Below are 17,364 nucleotides of genomic sequence, written 5' to 3' on the forward strand. Positions count from 1 at the left end.
AATAATTAATCAACCAATCCCCTTCAGGATATATTTCAATTATAGTTAATATATTGATATTTAGATTTTCAACTCTTTGATACAAATTCTTTTCCTTGAGCTGAGATTGCACATTAGCCTCCAAGAAATGTATGAATTCATTGGGAGCCTGACATTTTCTCTTTAGTTAAGAAAATGAAAATATCAGAACGTTTTATATGTATGCTGTATTTATGCAAACCAAATCCACTAGAGAATCCTCTTGAAGCCCTGGCAGCACTGTGGATTTGAGCCTGTTGCTATTTTATGTGCAAGTAAAAATGGCCCATTTTCTGTGAACATCCAGTTCTTAAACTGTCTGCCAAATTTTAGCTTGGAAAGTCACCGTATGTCAGCCAACAGAATAATGCAATGGAGTATGACAAAAGTGTTATAGGCTCAATCCTGCATTCTCTCTGCTCACAAAACTCCCACTGCAGTCAATGGGACTTTTAAGTACAGAAGGAATGTAGGATTGGGCCCAATATTATGTCTTACGAGGTCAGTGCAATTGAAAGAAGAGCACACTTATTTGCTGATCAAATCAGTTCAGACACTGGCAGCCTGAGCTGAGTTCAGTGTGGGTGGATTCTGTATGTCTTAAAGGCTAAAGAATCTGCAATGTTCCTCCAAATGTCTGTGGATATAAAAGTTGTTTAATCATTTCACATAATTAGGTGTATCGCTAATGCAATCCTATGTTGTAAAAAATAATCTACCTCATTGATTTTGTGCATTCATTAATGTTCTGCTACTTTTTAGGTAGGAAATAATGCACATTTCCTTTGCTAGATTTATTTATATAAATATATTTATTGCAGCTGCCAAATAGATTATTCATGAGGCTTATCACCAATAATAAAGCATCACTTTAATTGTTGCAGAAACCTCATTGGTGTCACACAGATTTTAAGCCTATCCCCATATCTGATTATCTGTGGAAACAACCTTTCAATATGGTCTTTTACTAAGTTTGCTAGTGAGCTTTGAAGGTCTAATTTTAGTTTCATGACAATAACAATATGGTCAAGTTGTATTTCTATAGCGCTTTTCACATGATCAGACATTCCAGAGCATTGAAATACTTGCCAGTAGAGGAGGGAGTATGTAGGACAGGATGGCTGTCATTAGTGAATGGCAACATCCCACAAGCTGCAAATAAAAGCCAGAAAATCTGTGATGAAATTCAGTAGAAGGGAAGAGTGCTCTAAACTTTCCTAAACTTTCTTTTTAGTTAAGAAAATGAAAATATCAGAAGGTTTTTATGAATGCTGTATTGATGCAAACCAAATCCACTAGAGAATCCTCTTGAAGCCCTGGGTTGTTTTCTGGGGGGTTTTTTGGGGTATTTTTGTTGTTGTTTTGTTTTTTTGCCAGCCAAATTGAATTTAGAACAACATTGAGGGGAGCAGCCAAAAGGTTTGATAGTGAAATATGAAGTAGGTTTAATGCAGCGTTACTAGCATACTATAGTGATGGCACCTCCACCAGCAATCATATGTTATGTGATGGGAAGAAACCAGAGAGGCTTAACCAAATATTGGACTCCACCCTCTAGTGGCAGGACTTGCCCCATAAGCATCCTGCATTATGTATGTAGCCCAAACTGAAACCACAATCCTCCTTGTCTGTAGGCAACAATTGGGATATAAAGATGCCTTTACACTACTGAGTTTGTAATAGCTTGGGTAAGCTTCTTGGACGGAAGTCACTCATTGCAGATCTCACACAGTGCTCTGTTATTTCTGTTCAGACATTACAGCAAAATATCCCTGCTAGACTTGACAGTATTACATAGATATCCTGAGATAATTTGCCTCCAGAGGGGTACTCTTAATGTCCTACTTGCTTGTATCAGCTTTGAAAAGCTATTGGACAAGGGAGGAATGCCACACCTCTTTAGATTAGAGAACACCAACATTCAGCTAATGGGCTACTTTATTCCAGGAGCTGCAAGCAAACGTTGTACTTCAGAAGTGCAGCATCACACAAGTATACTGTAGTGACATCTAGCTAATTCCCATGGTCAGTCTCACTTCCACAGCAGGCCATGCCACTTCTCAGCTAGATCAGGTTGACAAAATGCATGGCTTTCGAGAATGCCTCTGAACGCCCTTCTTAGAGGTACTTGCTCCAAGCTGGGTCTCCGTGGGTCATCTCCAGCTAAGGTTCCAAAAAAGCACTTACACCCAGTAGCGTGACACAAAAGACCAACCTCAAACACATTTACAGGCCTAAAGCCATCTATGTTATGTTGAATGTAAGGGGCAATATTCAACCATTTTACAAAGTTAGACACTTTGCAATAAATCTGTTTAACTCCTGTGGCTGAGAGTGATGATTATACTTCAGAGAGGAGCAGGACAATGACTGCATTACAGTCCCCTACTCATTTTATAAAACTTTGCTACTTATATTCAAGCTGGAACATAGTGCATGAGAATTCTCTTGCTCTTTCGGTGCTTTGGTTTTTCAGGAGGCTTTGGATCAGTCATACAGCTAAACCTTACAGTTTTTCAGCAGTGCTCTTGTTGAGTTAAATGGGTGTATGCCAAGTGCTATAGTGAACCATGTAGACACGGCCAATAGTAAGGTTCGTGTGGAACTGCACTGCCCTGGGGGGAAAACCAGAGGCAGAATGTCTTCTGGAGCTCCTATGCATGTTCACACTACCCATTCTTGGGATGTTCCTCCCCCCTGTGCAGCCAGGCTGTTTTGCTAGTGTATGGTGGGAGGGGGTAGAGAAATGGCAGAAAACACTGCCAATGAGTTAATGGGCCAAAGGTTCAGTTGTGCTAAATATCCCTACATTCAGATGCCCGTGTGAAGAATTTCTGACATCACGCAGATCCCAGGAGGTTTCTAGAACTACCCACCCAGTATCGGCTAGGTCAGAATTACCATGAGAATATTCAATTTCATGGTAACTTGGTATTTCCACTTCCAGTACCAGAAAGTATGGCAGGATAGGGAAACTGAAAAGAAAGGAGGAGAAGCTAACCACACTTCATTGACCTTCAAAAACTATACAACGTCAGATCAAGAGTGGGGTCACTCGGGATTACTTTTTAAATTAAATTTGGACTGGTATGTCCAAATAGCAACAATACTAACTGGTCTGTACTAGAGAGTAAAATCTATTGTCTACCTGCGCCATTTCAAGTATCTCACAGGTTGAGCTTTGCTAAGCCCCACTACGCTTTCAACTCTGTTGGAATTCCTGTTTCTTAAGTGCAAAAGAGGCTAATCATAGAGTAGAAAATAATTTGACTTGCTAATACCAGAAGAGAAAACATTTACAGCAACCACAAGTATTTTGGGGATTATGGCATATAATGCTTATGAAAGCTTGTTGCTGGGGACATGTTTGCGTAAGCAGGGCTGCACTTTTTACTAGAGGAAACATTTGTAAGCTATAGCAGAGGGTTTGCTATGCTTCCCAAAATCTGGGACAGAAAGAGCCAGCAAGTGAAGAAGCAAAGTCTTCTCCCTTTAGTGAAGTGGGCCATACAGTTTCTTAGGGGAGAAAAAAGAAATAAACTCAGAAGAATCTTTGAGGTCTCAAAAAGAGAAGAGGAGATATTTCTTTAATACAGAAGGCCTATTCTGAGGCTATAAAAGAGATGTAGTATGTACTCCTTAAGCAGAGCCCTGCTGTGATAGCTATTCTCCCCTGATAGTTCCTATTTGGCAGCAAGAAATGCCTTCCATGCTGAAGTGAAAACTGTAAGTTTTGTTGGGTGCTATTTTTCCCCATGATTACATCAGAGGTCAGTCATTAATATTCACCGTGGGAGTCCCTCTCATTTCTCCATGGCCCACAATGAGGCAGTTGTTGGAGTTGTTATCATAGTGGAAACTACTGTGCAACGAAAGCACAGTCATGCTGCCTCATATTTAATTGAGAGATGGTAAATCTGTTCCCAAAATACTTCAGCTCCTTGTATTATATGACAAATGTGTTTTTCTTTTTCCCTTCATCTGTGTATGTTTCTCCCCCCTCCCCTTTTCCTTTTGGATGAAGAAAGCTCCATTTCCCCTACATCTGAGGGTCATAGCTCAGCAATTGACTCTTCATGGAAAATCCCCAAATATTAGCAGCCTGAGAATCACCCATTTTCCCTCTGTTTCCTTTACTTTGCTCATTTGCAGCTCCCCAGAATTGGCATGGTTTTCTTTTATACTCTGTTTAGAATCAAGATGACCCAGCTCCATTTTCAAGCCTATCTGGCATTCACACTGACATTTGGCGTACTCTCTTCCCATGTGCTTCTGTGATGGTCAAGATCAGCAGAGACGCTCTTGGTACGAGACTAGATTTGAACATCTGGGAGATGAGGCCCTAGACTCTGGAATTCTCTCAGTAGTACCTCTGAGTCAAAAGGCCTGGTTCTCAATCATTTACACTGAGACAGGAGTGGAGGAGCTTGTTGCTGCCTAAATGCCAGAGGCATAATGGGAACATCAGGATCATGATACGTCTACATTACAACTTCTGTCGGCATACTTAGGTCACTCAGGGTATGAATAAATCACCCCCCAGAGCAATATAAGATACACTGACACAAACACCAGTGTGGACAGTGCGATGCCAACATAGTTACTGCTGCTTGCAGGGGCTGGAGTAATTAAGCTGATGGGAGAGCTCTGTCCCGTAAGCTGAGAGCGGCTAGTTAGAGAGCTTACAGTGCTGCAGATATGCAGATAGACGTGCCCTTAGTCTTCATAGAGCGTCGCTCCATTGACTCCTGCAATGAGAGAGCAGAATCCAGGTGCCATGCTTGGTACAAGGCCCATCATCCATGGACTCAGACTTTTGTGTGGGGAGGTGATTATGGTTTTTACACTTACACCATTTTATTTATGCATCATTAATTGTTGGCAATTTTTTAAACACATGCTCAGCTGAAAGACAATTCTGATGGGCACGCTTTGTAAATAGATGCCCACATTTATTTGTTTGTAAATTATAAGTACCAGTTTGAGTGCCAGCATGTGGAATTTGGAGATCTAATGTATGTTTCCAAATTAGAAAATTGGGCCGATTGCCTGGAGTTCTGTGCATCGCCAGAGTCTGCTTTTTTGCAGGTCATTTTCACTGACCCACTTTCAGTTGCCGCCATCCTCCACTGTTCTGTGCTCCACTCCCTGCCTTTAAATTCAGGTCTGCCATCACGAGAGTCTGCCCTGTCTTCTTTAAGAGCCAATACCACGGTTCTGCTTTAAGATTTCCCTACTGCAATAATAATTGCTGTTCCCGGTTCACTTTGACTAACTATCATTTTAATGGCTAGGGTTCTCCTTTCTTTTGAAACCAGACAGCATCTTGAATCTAGCTCTAGAAAAGTCAGGTACTACTGTAGAGACCCCTTCCACCATACTCTCTGGGATCACAAGGGAGTAGCAAGGTCACATTCTGTTCCAGTTACAATGGCAGGAGCTGTATATTCCTGAGCCAACATGCTAACTTAGCAGGGTACGTTTATTTTTATTTATTTAGAATTAACAACCAGGGAATAGACTTATTAAGACATAGCTGCTACTACCCCTCAGTATATATAGTTTAAGGAGAACCATTACTGTTTTACTCACTATCTAATAACTATCTTATTAGCTCTGATATTTGGGAATATTAATTTAAATTTTCCCCCAAGTTTCTCTTAAAACTGTTGTCCTCTTGCCAAACATACATCCCATATTTATTGAAGTAAATGAATATTGGGAAATAATGTCAGTTTGGCTGCAATATAGCAGGAGGCATGTGAATATCGATTTATTACACTGGATTCAAATAATGTATTATAGCATGTGTCGTAGCCAACACTCTAGCAGAAACTATGGAGATCCATGATAGCTCCTGTTTTCATTTCCTAATAATGTTCCGGGGGAAAAGGGGCCGAAATTTATTTTATGCTGAATCTCAACTCATTGATTAAGGAGGTTTGGGTTTCTTTCTTTCGGAAGCTTGAGGAAAATCTCTTCACTTGTCTGTGTGCTAAGTGAGATGTGTGTGTACCAAAATGGATGAGTTTGGCTAGAGAAATCAGCCCATTTGATAATGTTTTATAGGCACATAGTGGGTAGCCTGCTCATAAGAGAAGTAATGTCTAGTGGTCAGCCCACTCCACCGCCTGGTATATCCCTTTAAGGATTTTGAAAGACCCAGGAAAGATATACAAGGACCTAAGGAGGGACAGGGACACAGAAGAAGTGGTCCCAGGAATAAGTAGTGGTTGGGATAAAAAAGGCACTGTCAGATCAGGAGCCTGGCAGAAGGGGTGGGGCAAGGCTCTTCTCTTCCTCCAGCCAGTTGGGGGATGAACTGGGAGAAGGGGGCCAGTATAAAGGCTGCCTCCTCCCTCACAGGGCAGGCAGAGACTGACAGAAGAAGGCTGGCCTGCTGAGTGCTCTAGTGTGGAAGGCTGGGGTGATGGTAGGAGCAGCTCAGGGAAGCGGCTGACAGGTTGACGAAACAGTCCTTAGCCACCTAAAACAGGGTCCCTGGGCTGAAACCCAGAGGAGAAGGCAGGCCTGGGTTCATCTACCTTTCCGCCAGAGCAAGAGGAAGCGCACAGGTGTTTACCAGAATTGCTAAAGGGGGCGCTAGACTGAAAAAAATCCCCTGCAACACGGCACATGGATGCTCTCTGGAAGTGAGAGACACATCAACAAAGCAGAATTCAGACACTGCTGTTACTGCTTGTAGTCTGGATATTTTTTTTTCTCTTCCTCCTGACACACACACACTTTCCTTATTTTTTTAGGCCTCCCTGAAGAATGTTTTGGAATGACCAGCACAGTTGTGAACCTATACCCTGAAACCACTGCAAAACCAAAATAAAGAATTTCAGGTTTTCTTACAAGTAAATAACTTTCTATTGTGTAGCATATTTCCAAAGTCATTAAAAATCTCATGTTCTTGGCAAGGCCTTCCAGTGACCTAGAAGAGAGTGACTGGAAACACTTCGGCTGTAATTGAGGCTGGTTAGCAGTGATTGCAGGCCTGTGTTTGGATTGCAAACAGCCGAGGTACTTTTACAAATTACCCTGCTCTGGATTTGTCTGTTTACTGAAAAATACACCTCCTCTAATCATGCTTAAAGAAGGTGTTTGTGGAGTGCAGAGGTTCTGCTAAAGAGACCCATTTGGAAAGGAACTACAGTGAAAACCACCTATAGTATTATCTTCCCCCACTCCCCACATTCTTCTCCTTTAAGAGCGGGTAAGAATGGTTAAAGTGCTAGATGGAGACATAGGAGATCTGGATTCAGTTCCCAGCTCTGTAACAGCCCTCCTGGGTGAACTTGGACAAGTCACTTAATCTCTCTGCGATTCGGTTCCCTAACTGCAAAATGGGGGTAAACATAATTTCTTTCTCCCACCGTTTGTCTGTTTCATCTATTTGGATTACTCTTTGAGGCAGGTACTGTCTCTATCTATGTGCTAGCTGTTGTACAAACTCTAGGTGCTACTGTAACATAAGCAATAACTAAAATACTCTAAGAAGAGTCATAATAAGCAAAATTAGACTCTGAGTATAGCAGTGCAAAAAAAAAAATCTCAGATTGTCTTCTCTTTCACTGCAGGATTTTCACTGTATCCAAGTTCTAGGTTCCACTGCATTTTCTTATTCAACTGCCCTCAAAACATTACAGAACAGGTTTCTAGTTCCTAAAACTTCTTTGGGTTTATTTAGCTTTTAGAAGCAAAAATCAGACCAGAACATTGATATATGTGGTGATAGCTTTAATAATGGTGTTTCCTTGCAATTATCTCAAGTGTAATAATTTGTACTTGTAAAATAATACCACTTATTTTCTAATTATTCTGGAAGAATGGATCTTCAACAGCCTCACAGCATTAAGGATATTTACTGTAAAAACAACAACAAACCTTCCTTTTTTCAAACCTGATTTGTGATCCAATCCTGTAAGGTTTAGCAGCCTCCACTCCAACTGCAATCAATTCAAGTCAAGGGTGCTAAGCTTTCCAAGGATTGGGCACATTGTTTGTAACCAGATGTGGTTACCAATTCTGACTAATAATGTTAATTGCTCCTCCTTACAATTTTACCTTTATTCTGTATACATCCCACTTAAATGTTTTATGTGGGTGTTTCTGAAACCTAAACAACTTAAGAACTTTGGGTACAAGGGAAACAGCTGCAGTTCTGCTGTTGCTTTTTTGAAAAGATCACACAAATCAATTAAAAAAGAAAAAGAAAAAAACCCTGGCCATTTAAAGCCTAATTACAGTTCTGAATGCTGCTAAATTAAATAAGCGTTTTAGCCACATGACTTTTAAAGGTTTTGGTTTCTTTAGAAAATATGGTTGAAAATAGTTCTTGAATTGATCTGTTTCTAACCAGATTGTGAAATGCTACATGGAATATTTTTCTGGAACTGATATTATACAACTTTTCCATAGCTTTCTGTTTCAGCATTGTAGCACTGCATTAAACCACATCCCTGTCCTATGAAGTTTTATGAAACAATATATGTAGTGTGGTTGAGAAAGTAACTTAAAATGTCCACTGTTTAAGCATATATGATACATTACTCTTAATGCGATGTTATAAGCTAGTGATGCTATAATTATGCTTGAGAAGGAACATTCATTGCTGAGTGCCAAACCGCAAATAAAGACAGAAACATATTTGGAAGGTCAAATTGGCCACAGCTTTAATTGAATAACCCATTGAACCAAATAAACCAAACCTAAAACTAGTCTGGCAGCTCTGGCCAAACTTGGGCCACAGGTGCTGTAGGCTTTCTTAGGGTCACAGCTCATGCCACAGAACAGAGCTCCTTAGGCACTAATCTGCTGTACGTGTACTGGGGCTGGCTATTAATGGTGATCCCAGCCTTGAGATTAGTTACGTATGCTCCAGTTATGGGATGTGCAAACAGGAGTGGTCACTGAAATGGACCTGGTCATTGAAATGGACATGACCAACATGCCCTTGCAGATGTTCCTCACATTCAGTGTTGAAGAGATGAGCATGAGGCTGGTGCTGGTGTTCCTCTGAATCATGTCTGAAAGACTCCTCTTCAGAGTTGCTCAGAAAACAGAAACAAGATTCATCAACATTGGTTTCCTTTATTAGTGTCTCTGTTTCGCAAGTACTGCCTATCGTACTGTAAATGAGCTAAAATTGAGTACCTACATTCTCCAGTACAGATGTGCTTTATCCTGTGACCCCTAAGGAAAGTGAAAATTCACTAGAATTATCAGATCTTTGTACATGCAACTTTCATTCATAACTTTGCTTTAATGTGGCTTTTTGCATTTGATGTAAAATACCCAGAGTTCATTAAAACAATAAACAATAACAGAGAACTCTGGCCACCTTCTCCATAGTCCTCTATCCTCATTCCATCATTGGAGGCCATCTGGCATTGCTATCTTGAGCCTGTGCCACATGATAGTCATGGTTGCTGTCCTCTATTCCATTCTTCAATGAATGCCATTTTGCATACCACTTAGCCACTACAGTATTTATATTCCTTTTTCCTCCCTCGCTAGAGGCCACCATTGCTTTTTCAGTAAAATCTCAACTTTCCGACCTGTTGGAGTGTGAACACCTGTGGCATGCAGTAAGATGCTCACAGGGCTGTCTAAAGTAATAGTTGTTCATCAGCTGGACTTGAATATTTAACCAAGCAAAGGTAGCTCCTTAATGTCACTGTCATTAGCTGTGCATTATTGTAGACATATCTGCACCAAAACACTGGATCCACACACCTTCAGATTACAGGGGAACTCTGGAAAAATCCCAAACTCACTGGGGAAAGCTGTAAATCTGAATTCTGTGGCTCAGGATCATCTTTCCTGTCGCACCATTCCCACCCTCTAGAATGTCCACTGCACATTGATGTTCCTTGTCCAGGGAAGGGGTTAACTAACTGTTGACTTCAGGATTTTAGAATGTGTTGTTCTGTTGTTTCCCCTTTAGGTGACAGTGAGATTGTAAATAGTATGTATGAGACAGACCCTGATCTCCTGGCTGGTGAAAGTGCAGAGGAGGAAACAGAGGACAGTATTATGTCCCCTATCCCCGTCGGACCTCCATCACCTTTTCCTACCAGTGAGGACTTCACCCCCAAGGAAGGCTCACCTTATGAAGCTCCCGTCTACATTCCTGATGACATTCCAATCCCGCCAGACTTTGAACTGAGAGAATCCTCGATTCCAGGGGCAGGGCTGGGGATTTGGGCCAAAAAGAAGATTGAAGTTGGGGAAAGATTTGGACCTTACATGACAATACCAAGGACCACGTTAAAGGAAACAAACTTTGGATGGGAGGTAAGCATGCTGACTATGATTGATCACGCTCATTTGTCTTGTATACAAAATACTTATGAAGCTATATTGAGTCCCGACTGGCCTGGGGACAAGAGTATATAGAAAGGCAGTACTTTGCTAATGTCATATTTCCCTGGCTTATTTTGTACCACAGTTTACATGCACTACTTTAAAAAGTAACAGAAATCCTGCTGGATAGCCTCTAGGCCACAAATATTGCTCTAGCACCATTATCGAAAGGCTAGCTTTAGTGACGTTGTATCATTTCTTAAAACACACAGTCTTGCAATTTTCTAAACTTGTTGTCATAACAGAACAAACAAGATTAATCACATCATATTTTACAGATGGCAAAGTACTTGAGTATGTCACCTTAGATGACCAGTCCATATTTGTCAAACTAGTCCTTTAGCTAGTTGTAGAAAAATAACTTATATCCATTAACATCCTTGAAGCAAGTGTTCTGGAGCTCTTTGCCATGTGACAATAGTAAAGAAACACAGAAAAAGAGTCGCTTTCCCCCAGAACTGAACAAGGAAATTTTTTAGAAAAAGGAAAACAGTATTATCCTTAAAACACTTATCTGCCTCTCTGCTTGACTGTTGAGTTTATCCCTAGAACCTTCTCCAACCTCTCCACCTTTCCTATCTGAAAATATTCCTTACCAGCACTGCTCAGTCTTACGCAGGGGAGAATTAATTCAGAATTTTATATAAGCTGGACCATAAATTAGCAGTTTTGGAGAAATTTTATTTAACATGTTGTTGTTAAAAGTCTGTAGGAAGGTTGTGCTTTTTTTAATCCAGAGCCTTGACTGTTTGGAAAACAAGACCACATTTTCAGTTCCATGATGCTCAGCAATGTTAAAACACCTGAAATTCTATTAACCTCAATGCTTTAGAGAACCCTAGGGAAAACACTTTCTAGCAAGGTTTCCAGTACTTTTTGGTTTTGATCAGGTTAAAAACTGGATAATACAAGAGCTGCCTTTCTTCTGGTATTTCTCCTTCCTATCCTGGCTGATATTCAAGGAAAATACATGATGCAGTTACTTCAGTTTTGTTCACGTGCAATTCCAAAATCTTAGAAAACCTTTGCTGGTTTTAATAAGCTCACACCTACAATCAGAACCACTGAGTAGTATATCTCTTGAAAAAGAAATCTATTGATCGATCTGTCTATCCTTATCCTCATCCTAACAACGATCCTCATATCTGAAACAATGCACTTTATAACAATGAGGACACCTCTTACTCTGTCATCTGCAGAGCTGGGTGAATAGAGGTGACAGTTTTTCACAATAAGAAAAGAAGGACTTGTGGCACCTTAGAGACTAACAAATTTATCTGAGCATAAGCTTTCGTGAGCTACAGCTCACTTCATCAGATGCATGCAGTGGAAAAAACAGTGAGGAGATTTTATATACACAGAGAACATGAAACAATGGGTGTTACCATACACACTGTAACGAGAGTGATCAGGTAAGGTGAGCTAATACCAGCAGGAGAGCGGGAGATGGGGGACCTTTTGTAGTGATAATCAAGATGGGCCATTTCCAGCAGTTGACAAGAACATGTGAGGAACAGTGTGTGTGTGCGGGGGGGGGGGAAATAAACATGTTTGCAAACTAAATACCATACTTTAGTTCATAATGTCTGTGAAACCATTGTTGATTTTTTTTCACAAATGTTTTCACACATGGAATTCTATGTGTATGAATGTTCCCAAACAAAATGAACAATAGTACAATTCAAAACTGTTTCTGTAGGAAATGAAATTTGTCTTGTAACTGAATGGATTTTGCTTGAGATAAAAAATGGAAATGCCATAAAGTGACCAATCATAAATAGCAATTAAAAAAAACTTCCAAGAATGATTGGCAAAGGCACCAATAGGCCATACATTTTTGTCCAAACTCATAAACATCAGACTTTTCATAAACCAAAAAATGGTCAAATTTCATTTAAAATATGTTTGGGCTCAGCTCCAGTTATATTTACATTCCCCAAAATTCATTGACCCTTTAGATGTTGCCATCAGATTCCACAAAGCCCCGACAAATGTGTCTAGCTGCAGTTGATGTCTTTGTCTACTTTTTTTAAAATGTCCAAAGTGCAGAAAAAAAGCAAAAAGACACACACACACAAACAAATCTCAACTAGTGATTGCCTTCCTGTATGGTACAAAGTTCCTAAAGTGCTAGAAACGGGGCTTGGTTGAATGATGAATGAATGACTGAGTCAGGGTTCCCTCCCTCTCTCTTTCTCTCTCTCTCTCTCGTTTAAAGAAAAGGAAAGAAAGAAAGAAAAAGAAAAGTATACTCACTGCCAAACTTTCCTGGATGTGTAATGGAAGTGCCTCATAGGTTCATCCTGGAGTTAGCTCCTTCTGTTGTGAAGTTTGTAGTGTATAGAATGTTTGGTCAATATCACGTCCAAAATATGCTTTTGGAAAAGACGCTCCTCTCCCCCCTTTCCCCCCATTAAAGCACTGGAAATATTTGGTCATTTCAGGAGGATGTGGATCCAGGGAAGCTCTGGGATCACATGAAATACTGTTCACACAGATTAAATATTCTTCTGAGCAACATGGTAACACCATGTTGAATAAAAGAAAATATTCCTCAAGGAGCATTACAAGTAAATGGTTCTCAGGCTAAGAAATGGGAGTGACTGTGAATGGAAGTAAATCTTGTTTTTCCGAACCTGATACATATAGAATTGGTCTTTGAGCATGTGTGTCCTCCTTAGAATAATCAGGGGTTAAATATGGTGCCATCTCTTTGACTCACAAGTGCTGGAATTGGAGGGAGTTTGAACACTGGAGCAGAGTGCTTTCTTTTCCTCCTGTAACCTTGAGGTAACTTTATTTTTGTCTGCTGTATTCTTCTGATAGAAGTCTCTGTTTACTTTCATATTTTTAAGTAATGTTCCATATCTCCATTACTCACTGAATGCAAGGACTGGCACAAACCATTTCTATTATCTGCCATATATGTTGACTCTGAGATACTATTTATTTTTGTGGTATACATGAGAGAACTTTCTCTCTCTATGGTGCTCCTCACATTTCTGTGGCATTTCTTTGTTCCTTGACCTGCCAGCTACTTTTCATGCAAGAAAGCTAGCAATATTTGCCCTCAATCTAACGTTCTCAAACAGTCTTAGACCCACTCTGACACTATCTGTTTTGACCTTGGTTTCCTTGTGAGTTCAAATACCAATCGCTTGTTTTTTGTGCTCCTTCTCCTTTCAGTTTGTGTCATTTTCAAGTCAGTGATAAGCAGTTTTTAATAATAGTTTTAACTGCTTTTTTGAAATCTACTTTTAGTCACTAAAGAATCTTCCATGTGTTACATCTAAGCAACCTGTCTGGAGGCCTTTGATTTCTGAATTGGAATACATCTAAAAATAGTGCTTCTGCCACTTTATTTGTTGAGCGACTTTGCCTTTTTATTGCTATTTCATTTGAGTATAAGGCTGGAAAAACCTGAAAAGACATTTCCTGTGCTGTCTCACCTCATAGCCCTTGTACTAAAGAATCACCAGTATTTAGAGCAAGTAAGTGTTTCCATCCTCTGGCAATGAAAGTCATTACATAGGAAACTGGACACAATAAAAGAATGATCAGTAAATTTTTGGTAGTACTTCAAAATTTTAAGGAGATTCATATCCCAGTGCTGCTTATTGCAGTAATAATGATCAATGATTGTAATGCTGGTAATGTACTGTGAGAAATGTTCACAAAGATCATAGTGCTAGTTGTGTGTTAGCTATTTCCATACCAGTAAATACTCAACTGTAGTTCAACGTTATTTTTATTTTTTTACAGTACTTCTGTGTAACCTGTGGTTTCAATCTTCCTTGATTTATAATGCTGGAAAGTGGAATCCTTTCACAGGATTATTTACTTACTGACAGCTACACGGTCTATGAATACTACAGTTCAATTTGCTGTGCCACACGACGTGCATTTCACTAGTGTTTTTATTTAATGAAAGATAATTATTCTTAGTTTCATATTTTCTTGCAGAATAAGTGGACATAATTTCATTCCCAATAGCTGAAATTTCTAAACTAAAAATGAATAACATTACAAAAAATCCTGAAGACTTTTTTTTTAAAGTCCTGTTAGAACTACTTTCTGTTCCCTTGATGGTTTTGTTTTCATGCCCAAAATATACTTCATAATGGGAGGTATTAAAGCAATCTTTGACTAATATTAATGAAGAATGCCACTGGAACTTATAATAACCATGAGGGATCAAGATCTCAGGGAAGGGGGGGGATCATCTTGTTTGAACTTTGCTTGCTGTAATACTCACTAGCACCACCTTTGGGTACTGGTTCAGTACTAAATGTAGCCAACATTTTTCACCATAATTTCTAATTTTGACAACAGTGAAAAAGAGTCACATTCTTTTTGCCATATATAGACTGGTTCTATTCAGATGTCTTCCATCAATGGTTTTAGTAGCATCTGAGTACAAAGACTAAGGATTATCTGGAAACTTCAGATCAGGCTTTTGGCTTAGATTTTGCACACCCCAAAAATGTGAGTTTCACCAGATCTTGCGATGTGGTTGACCCCATCTCTAATTGTCCAGAAATTGCCCCCAATCATTGTAAGTAAATATAGGGGTACCGCAATGTTGGAGGTCATTACTGTACGATATGGTGAGGTTTGAGGTTTTTTTAATAGAAAGCAACACAGTATCACTGCCCATGACTTTTAGAAAATGTGACTCTGGTTCTGTACTTTGTAGCTCCGGTCCATTTGTATTTTTTTTAAATAAGGAACAAACCCTTTTGGTCCGGGGAACCAGTGAGAATAGGCTTTCTTGTAAATATGGACCAATCCGTTCTGGTCAGGATGGAATTACTGCAAGAGCCACTTTCTGTTTCTAGGCCTGGATGAGGCTAGGCATGTGAAAATTGAAGCAAAACAAAAAAAGCTAATTGAACTTCTTCAAACTTCAGAATAGGCTCAGGAGGTCCTGTTTGAGGCAGGGGTCAACTCTAATTTCATCGGAACAGCTTCACCCATGCCTGGTACTGATGCAAAACATCTAGCTCCAGGAGACAAAAGAAGAATGCCATATGCTGAAACTTTCAGCTTACTCATTATTTCCCTTAATAGCCTAAAACATCACGCAGGGAATACAGAAGGCTGTGTCTGACCTTGAAAGAGAAAAAAGATGCATATTGCTTATTACAGACATTTTTCCTTTTAGTGAGACAGGAAGGTTCAGGTTTGCACTATGTGAATATCTCCCATTTTATCTGCTTCATTTCTTTAACCACATTGTTTCTTTATACATTTTTTCTCAAATATTTGCTTTCTGGACTGTGTTTTAAGCATATTCTTTAATTCAAACCACACCTGTTATTCTGGTTTTTTTTTTAACATGGCATGGCAGTGAATGATTCACTCTCATTTCATAAGAATAAATGAGATGTGTCGACCTGATTATCCCGCCTCCCTCAAGGAGATGATTCAATAAATGCTCATGCAGTTCGGTGTGTGCTCTGCCTGTACTCTCTGAAACAATCATTCCTGGAAACCACCACACTGCTTGTTTGTCTGTTTATTTTTTTTTTAAAAAGAGGATGCAACCCAAATTAAAAGCCCTTGATTCTTTGGTGTGATGTGATTGCATTTCAGTGTGCTCTGCTGTCCTGATCCTTTGCCTGCTGACACAGAACATACCAGTCAAAGTACCCCAAATAAATCATACCATGTTTTCACTTTATTGCCCCTGGGGTCTAAAAAACCCCAACGCCACAATGAATATGATCATTTGTTGAGTAAATAATGACATTTATCATAGTGCTGTTTATTTTGCTAATTAAGAGATGGCTGGGACTGACATCCTGGAGGGAAAAATAGCAACCGAACGCTGGGGAACTTGGGAGCAGTGCTCCAAATGCCATTAGGTGAGTTTTCATCACCGAATAAATACAACTGATAAAACAGAATTATTAGTCCCTTTATTCCAACTTGTATTTTAAGAGTGACAATCCATTGAGCCCTAGAAGGAGACTTCTTGCACCTGTCCTATAAGCCTCAGAGAGGCAAAATGGACTTGCCCTTTAGAGCGCAAAAACCAAAACAAAACAAAATCAGTGCATCCTACCAAGAAACCATCCTACCAAGAAAAATAGTTGTGCGGATAACTTAAGAGCAAGCATTTCAAGATACAGCAAGCATTCCTTGCTTGGAAGCTCCAGAATCACATCTGGGCCAACTGTAAATGCTGGTGGTTGCTGAATGTCTGAGACACTTTATGTTGTCAGTTACGCATAATAGCTCAACCTCTTTCCTCCCCGCAGGAGAGACTATTTAAGCAGTGTGTGTGTGTGTGTGTGTGTGTGTGTGTGTGTGTGTGTGTGTGTGTGTGGTTTTTTGTTTTGTTTTGCCATTAAGAAATTGTGACGCACACACACTGAGGAAAAATGTGCTTCAGAGAACTGGCTCTGGGAACTGTGGGAGAGTCACGTCTCCTCAGGGCTTAAACGAAATTAAGTCAAGTAAGAAAAGAATCTGAGCAGATTTCAGAAAGCGATGGTTTCTGGATTGGTCCTTGCTGGGAGGAACACAGAACCCAACTTAAGAATCGGATGAGTCTCTGAGAGTCTTTAGGGGATCAGGGCCCTAAAAGAATTTATATTCCCCATATCTTGAAGGGCAAACAGTTTCATTAGAGTAAAAGCCAACCAAAATCCTTGACCCTAAACTGAACTGACACTGAACCGCCAAATTTGTTTTGGAATTCAGATTCGGAATGCAAAGTGGGGGTGCTAAAACATGAGAGATCCTATCCCGGCTGTGTTGCTAGCTCAGCCTTACTAGGAAGGCACCAAAATAGATATCTCCCAAGAGAGCTTGTATTCATCACCTCCTTTCTAGCCCAGAGTGGCTTGGAGAAGCATCTGAGCTCTTCAGCTATATGCAACCGAACCAGAGAATCTGTTTGCCCCAACTTTTACTAATGTACATTCTGATTATTTTTAGACTGAAAGGATATGATACTATTTCCGT

The 17,364-nt window shown here is 39.9% G+C and overlaps 1 protein-coding gene across 5 annotated transcripts in view; it reads left to right on the top strand.

Annotated features, from left to right (window-relative positions):
- Nucleotides 1-17,364, top strand: part of PRDM16 (PR/SET domain 16) — a 454,451-nt gene that overhangs the window by 162,239 nt on the left and 274,848 nt on the right. For 4 of the 5 annotated variants that reach the window (XM_043499846.1, XM_043499847.1, XM_038376894.2 and 1 more), the window contains exon 2: nucleotides 9,974-10,323. The exons of the other annotated variant lie outside the window; for it this stretch is intronic. In XM_043499846.1, coding sequence (XP_043355781.1) covers nucleotides 9,974-10,323 — 350 coding nt within the window. The remainder of the gene's footprint in view (nucleotides 1-9,973; nucleotides 10,324-17,364) is intronic. 5 annotated transcript variants of the gene reach the window in all.

The sequence above is a fragment of the Dermochelys coriacea genome, chromosome 18, assembly GCF_009764565.3.
Source record: "Dermochelys coriacea isolate rDerCor1 chromosome 18, rDerCor1.pri.v4, whole genome shotgun sequence".
In the NCBI taxonomy this organism is placed as follows: domain Eukaryota; kingdom Metazoa; phylum Chordata; order Testudines; family Dermochelyidae; genus Dermochelys; species Dermochelys coriacea.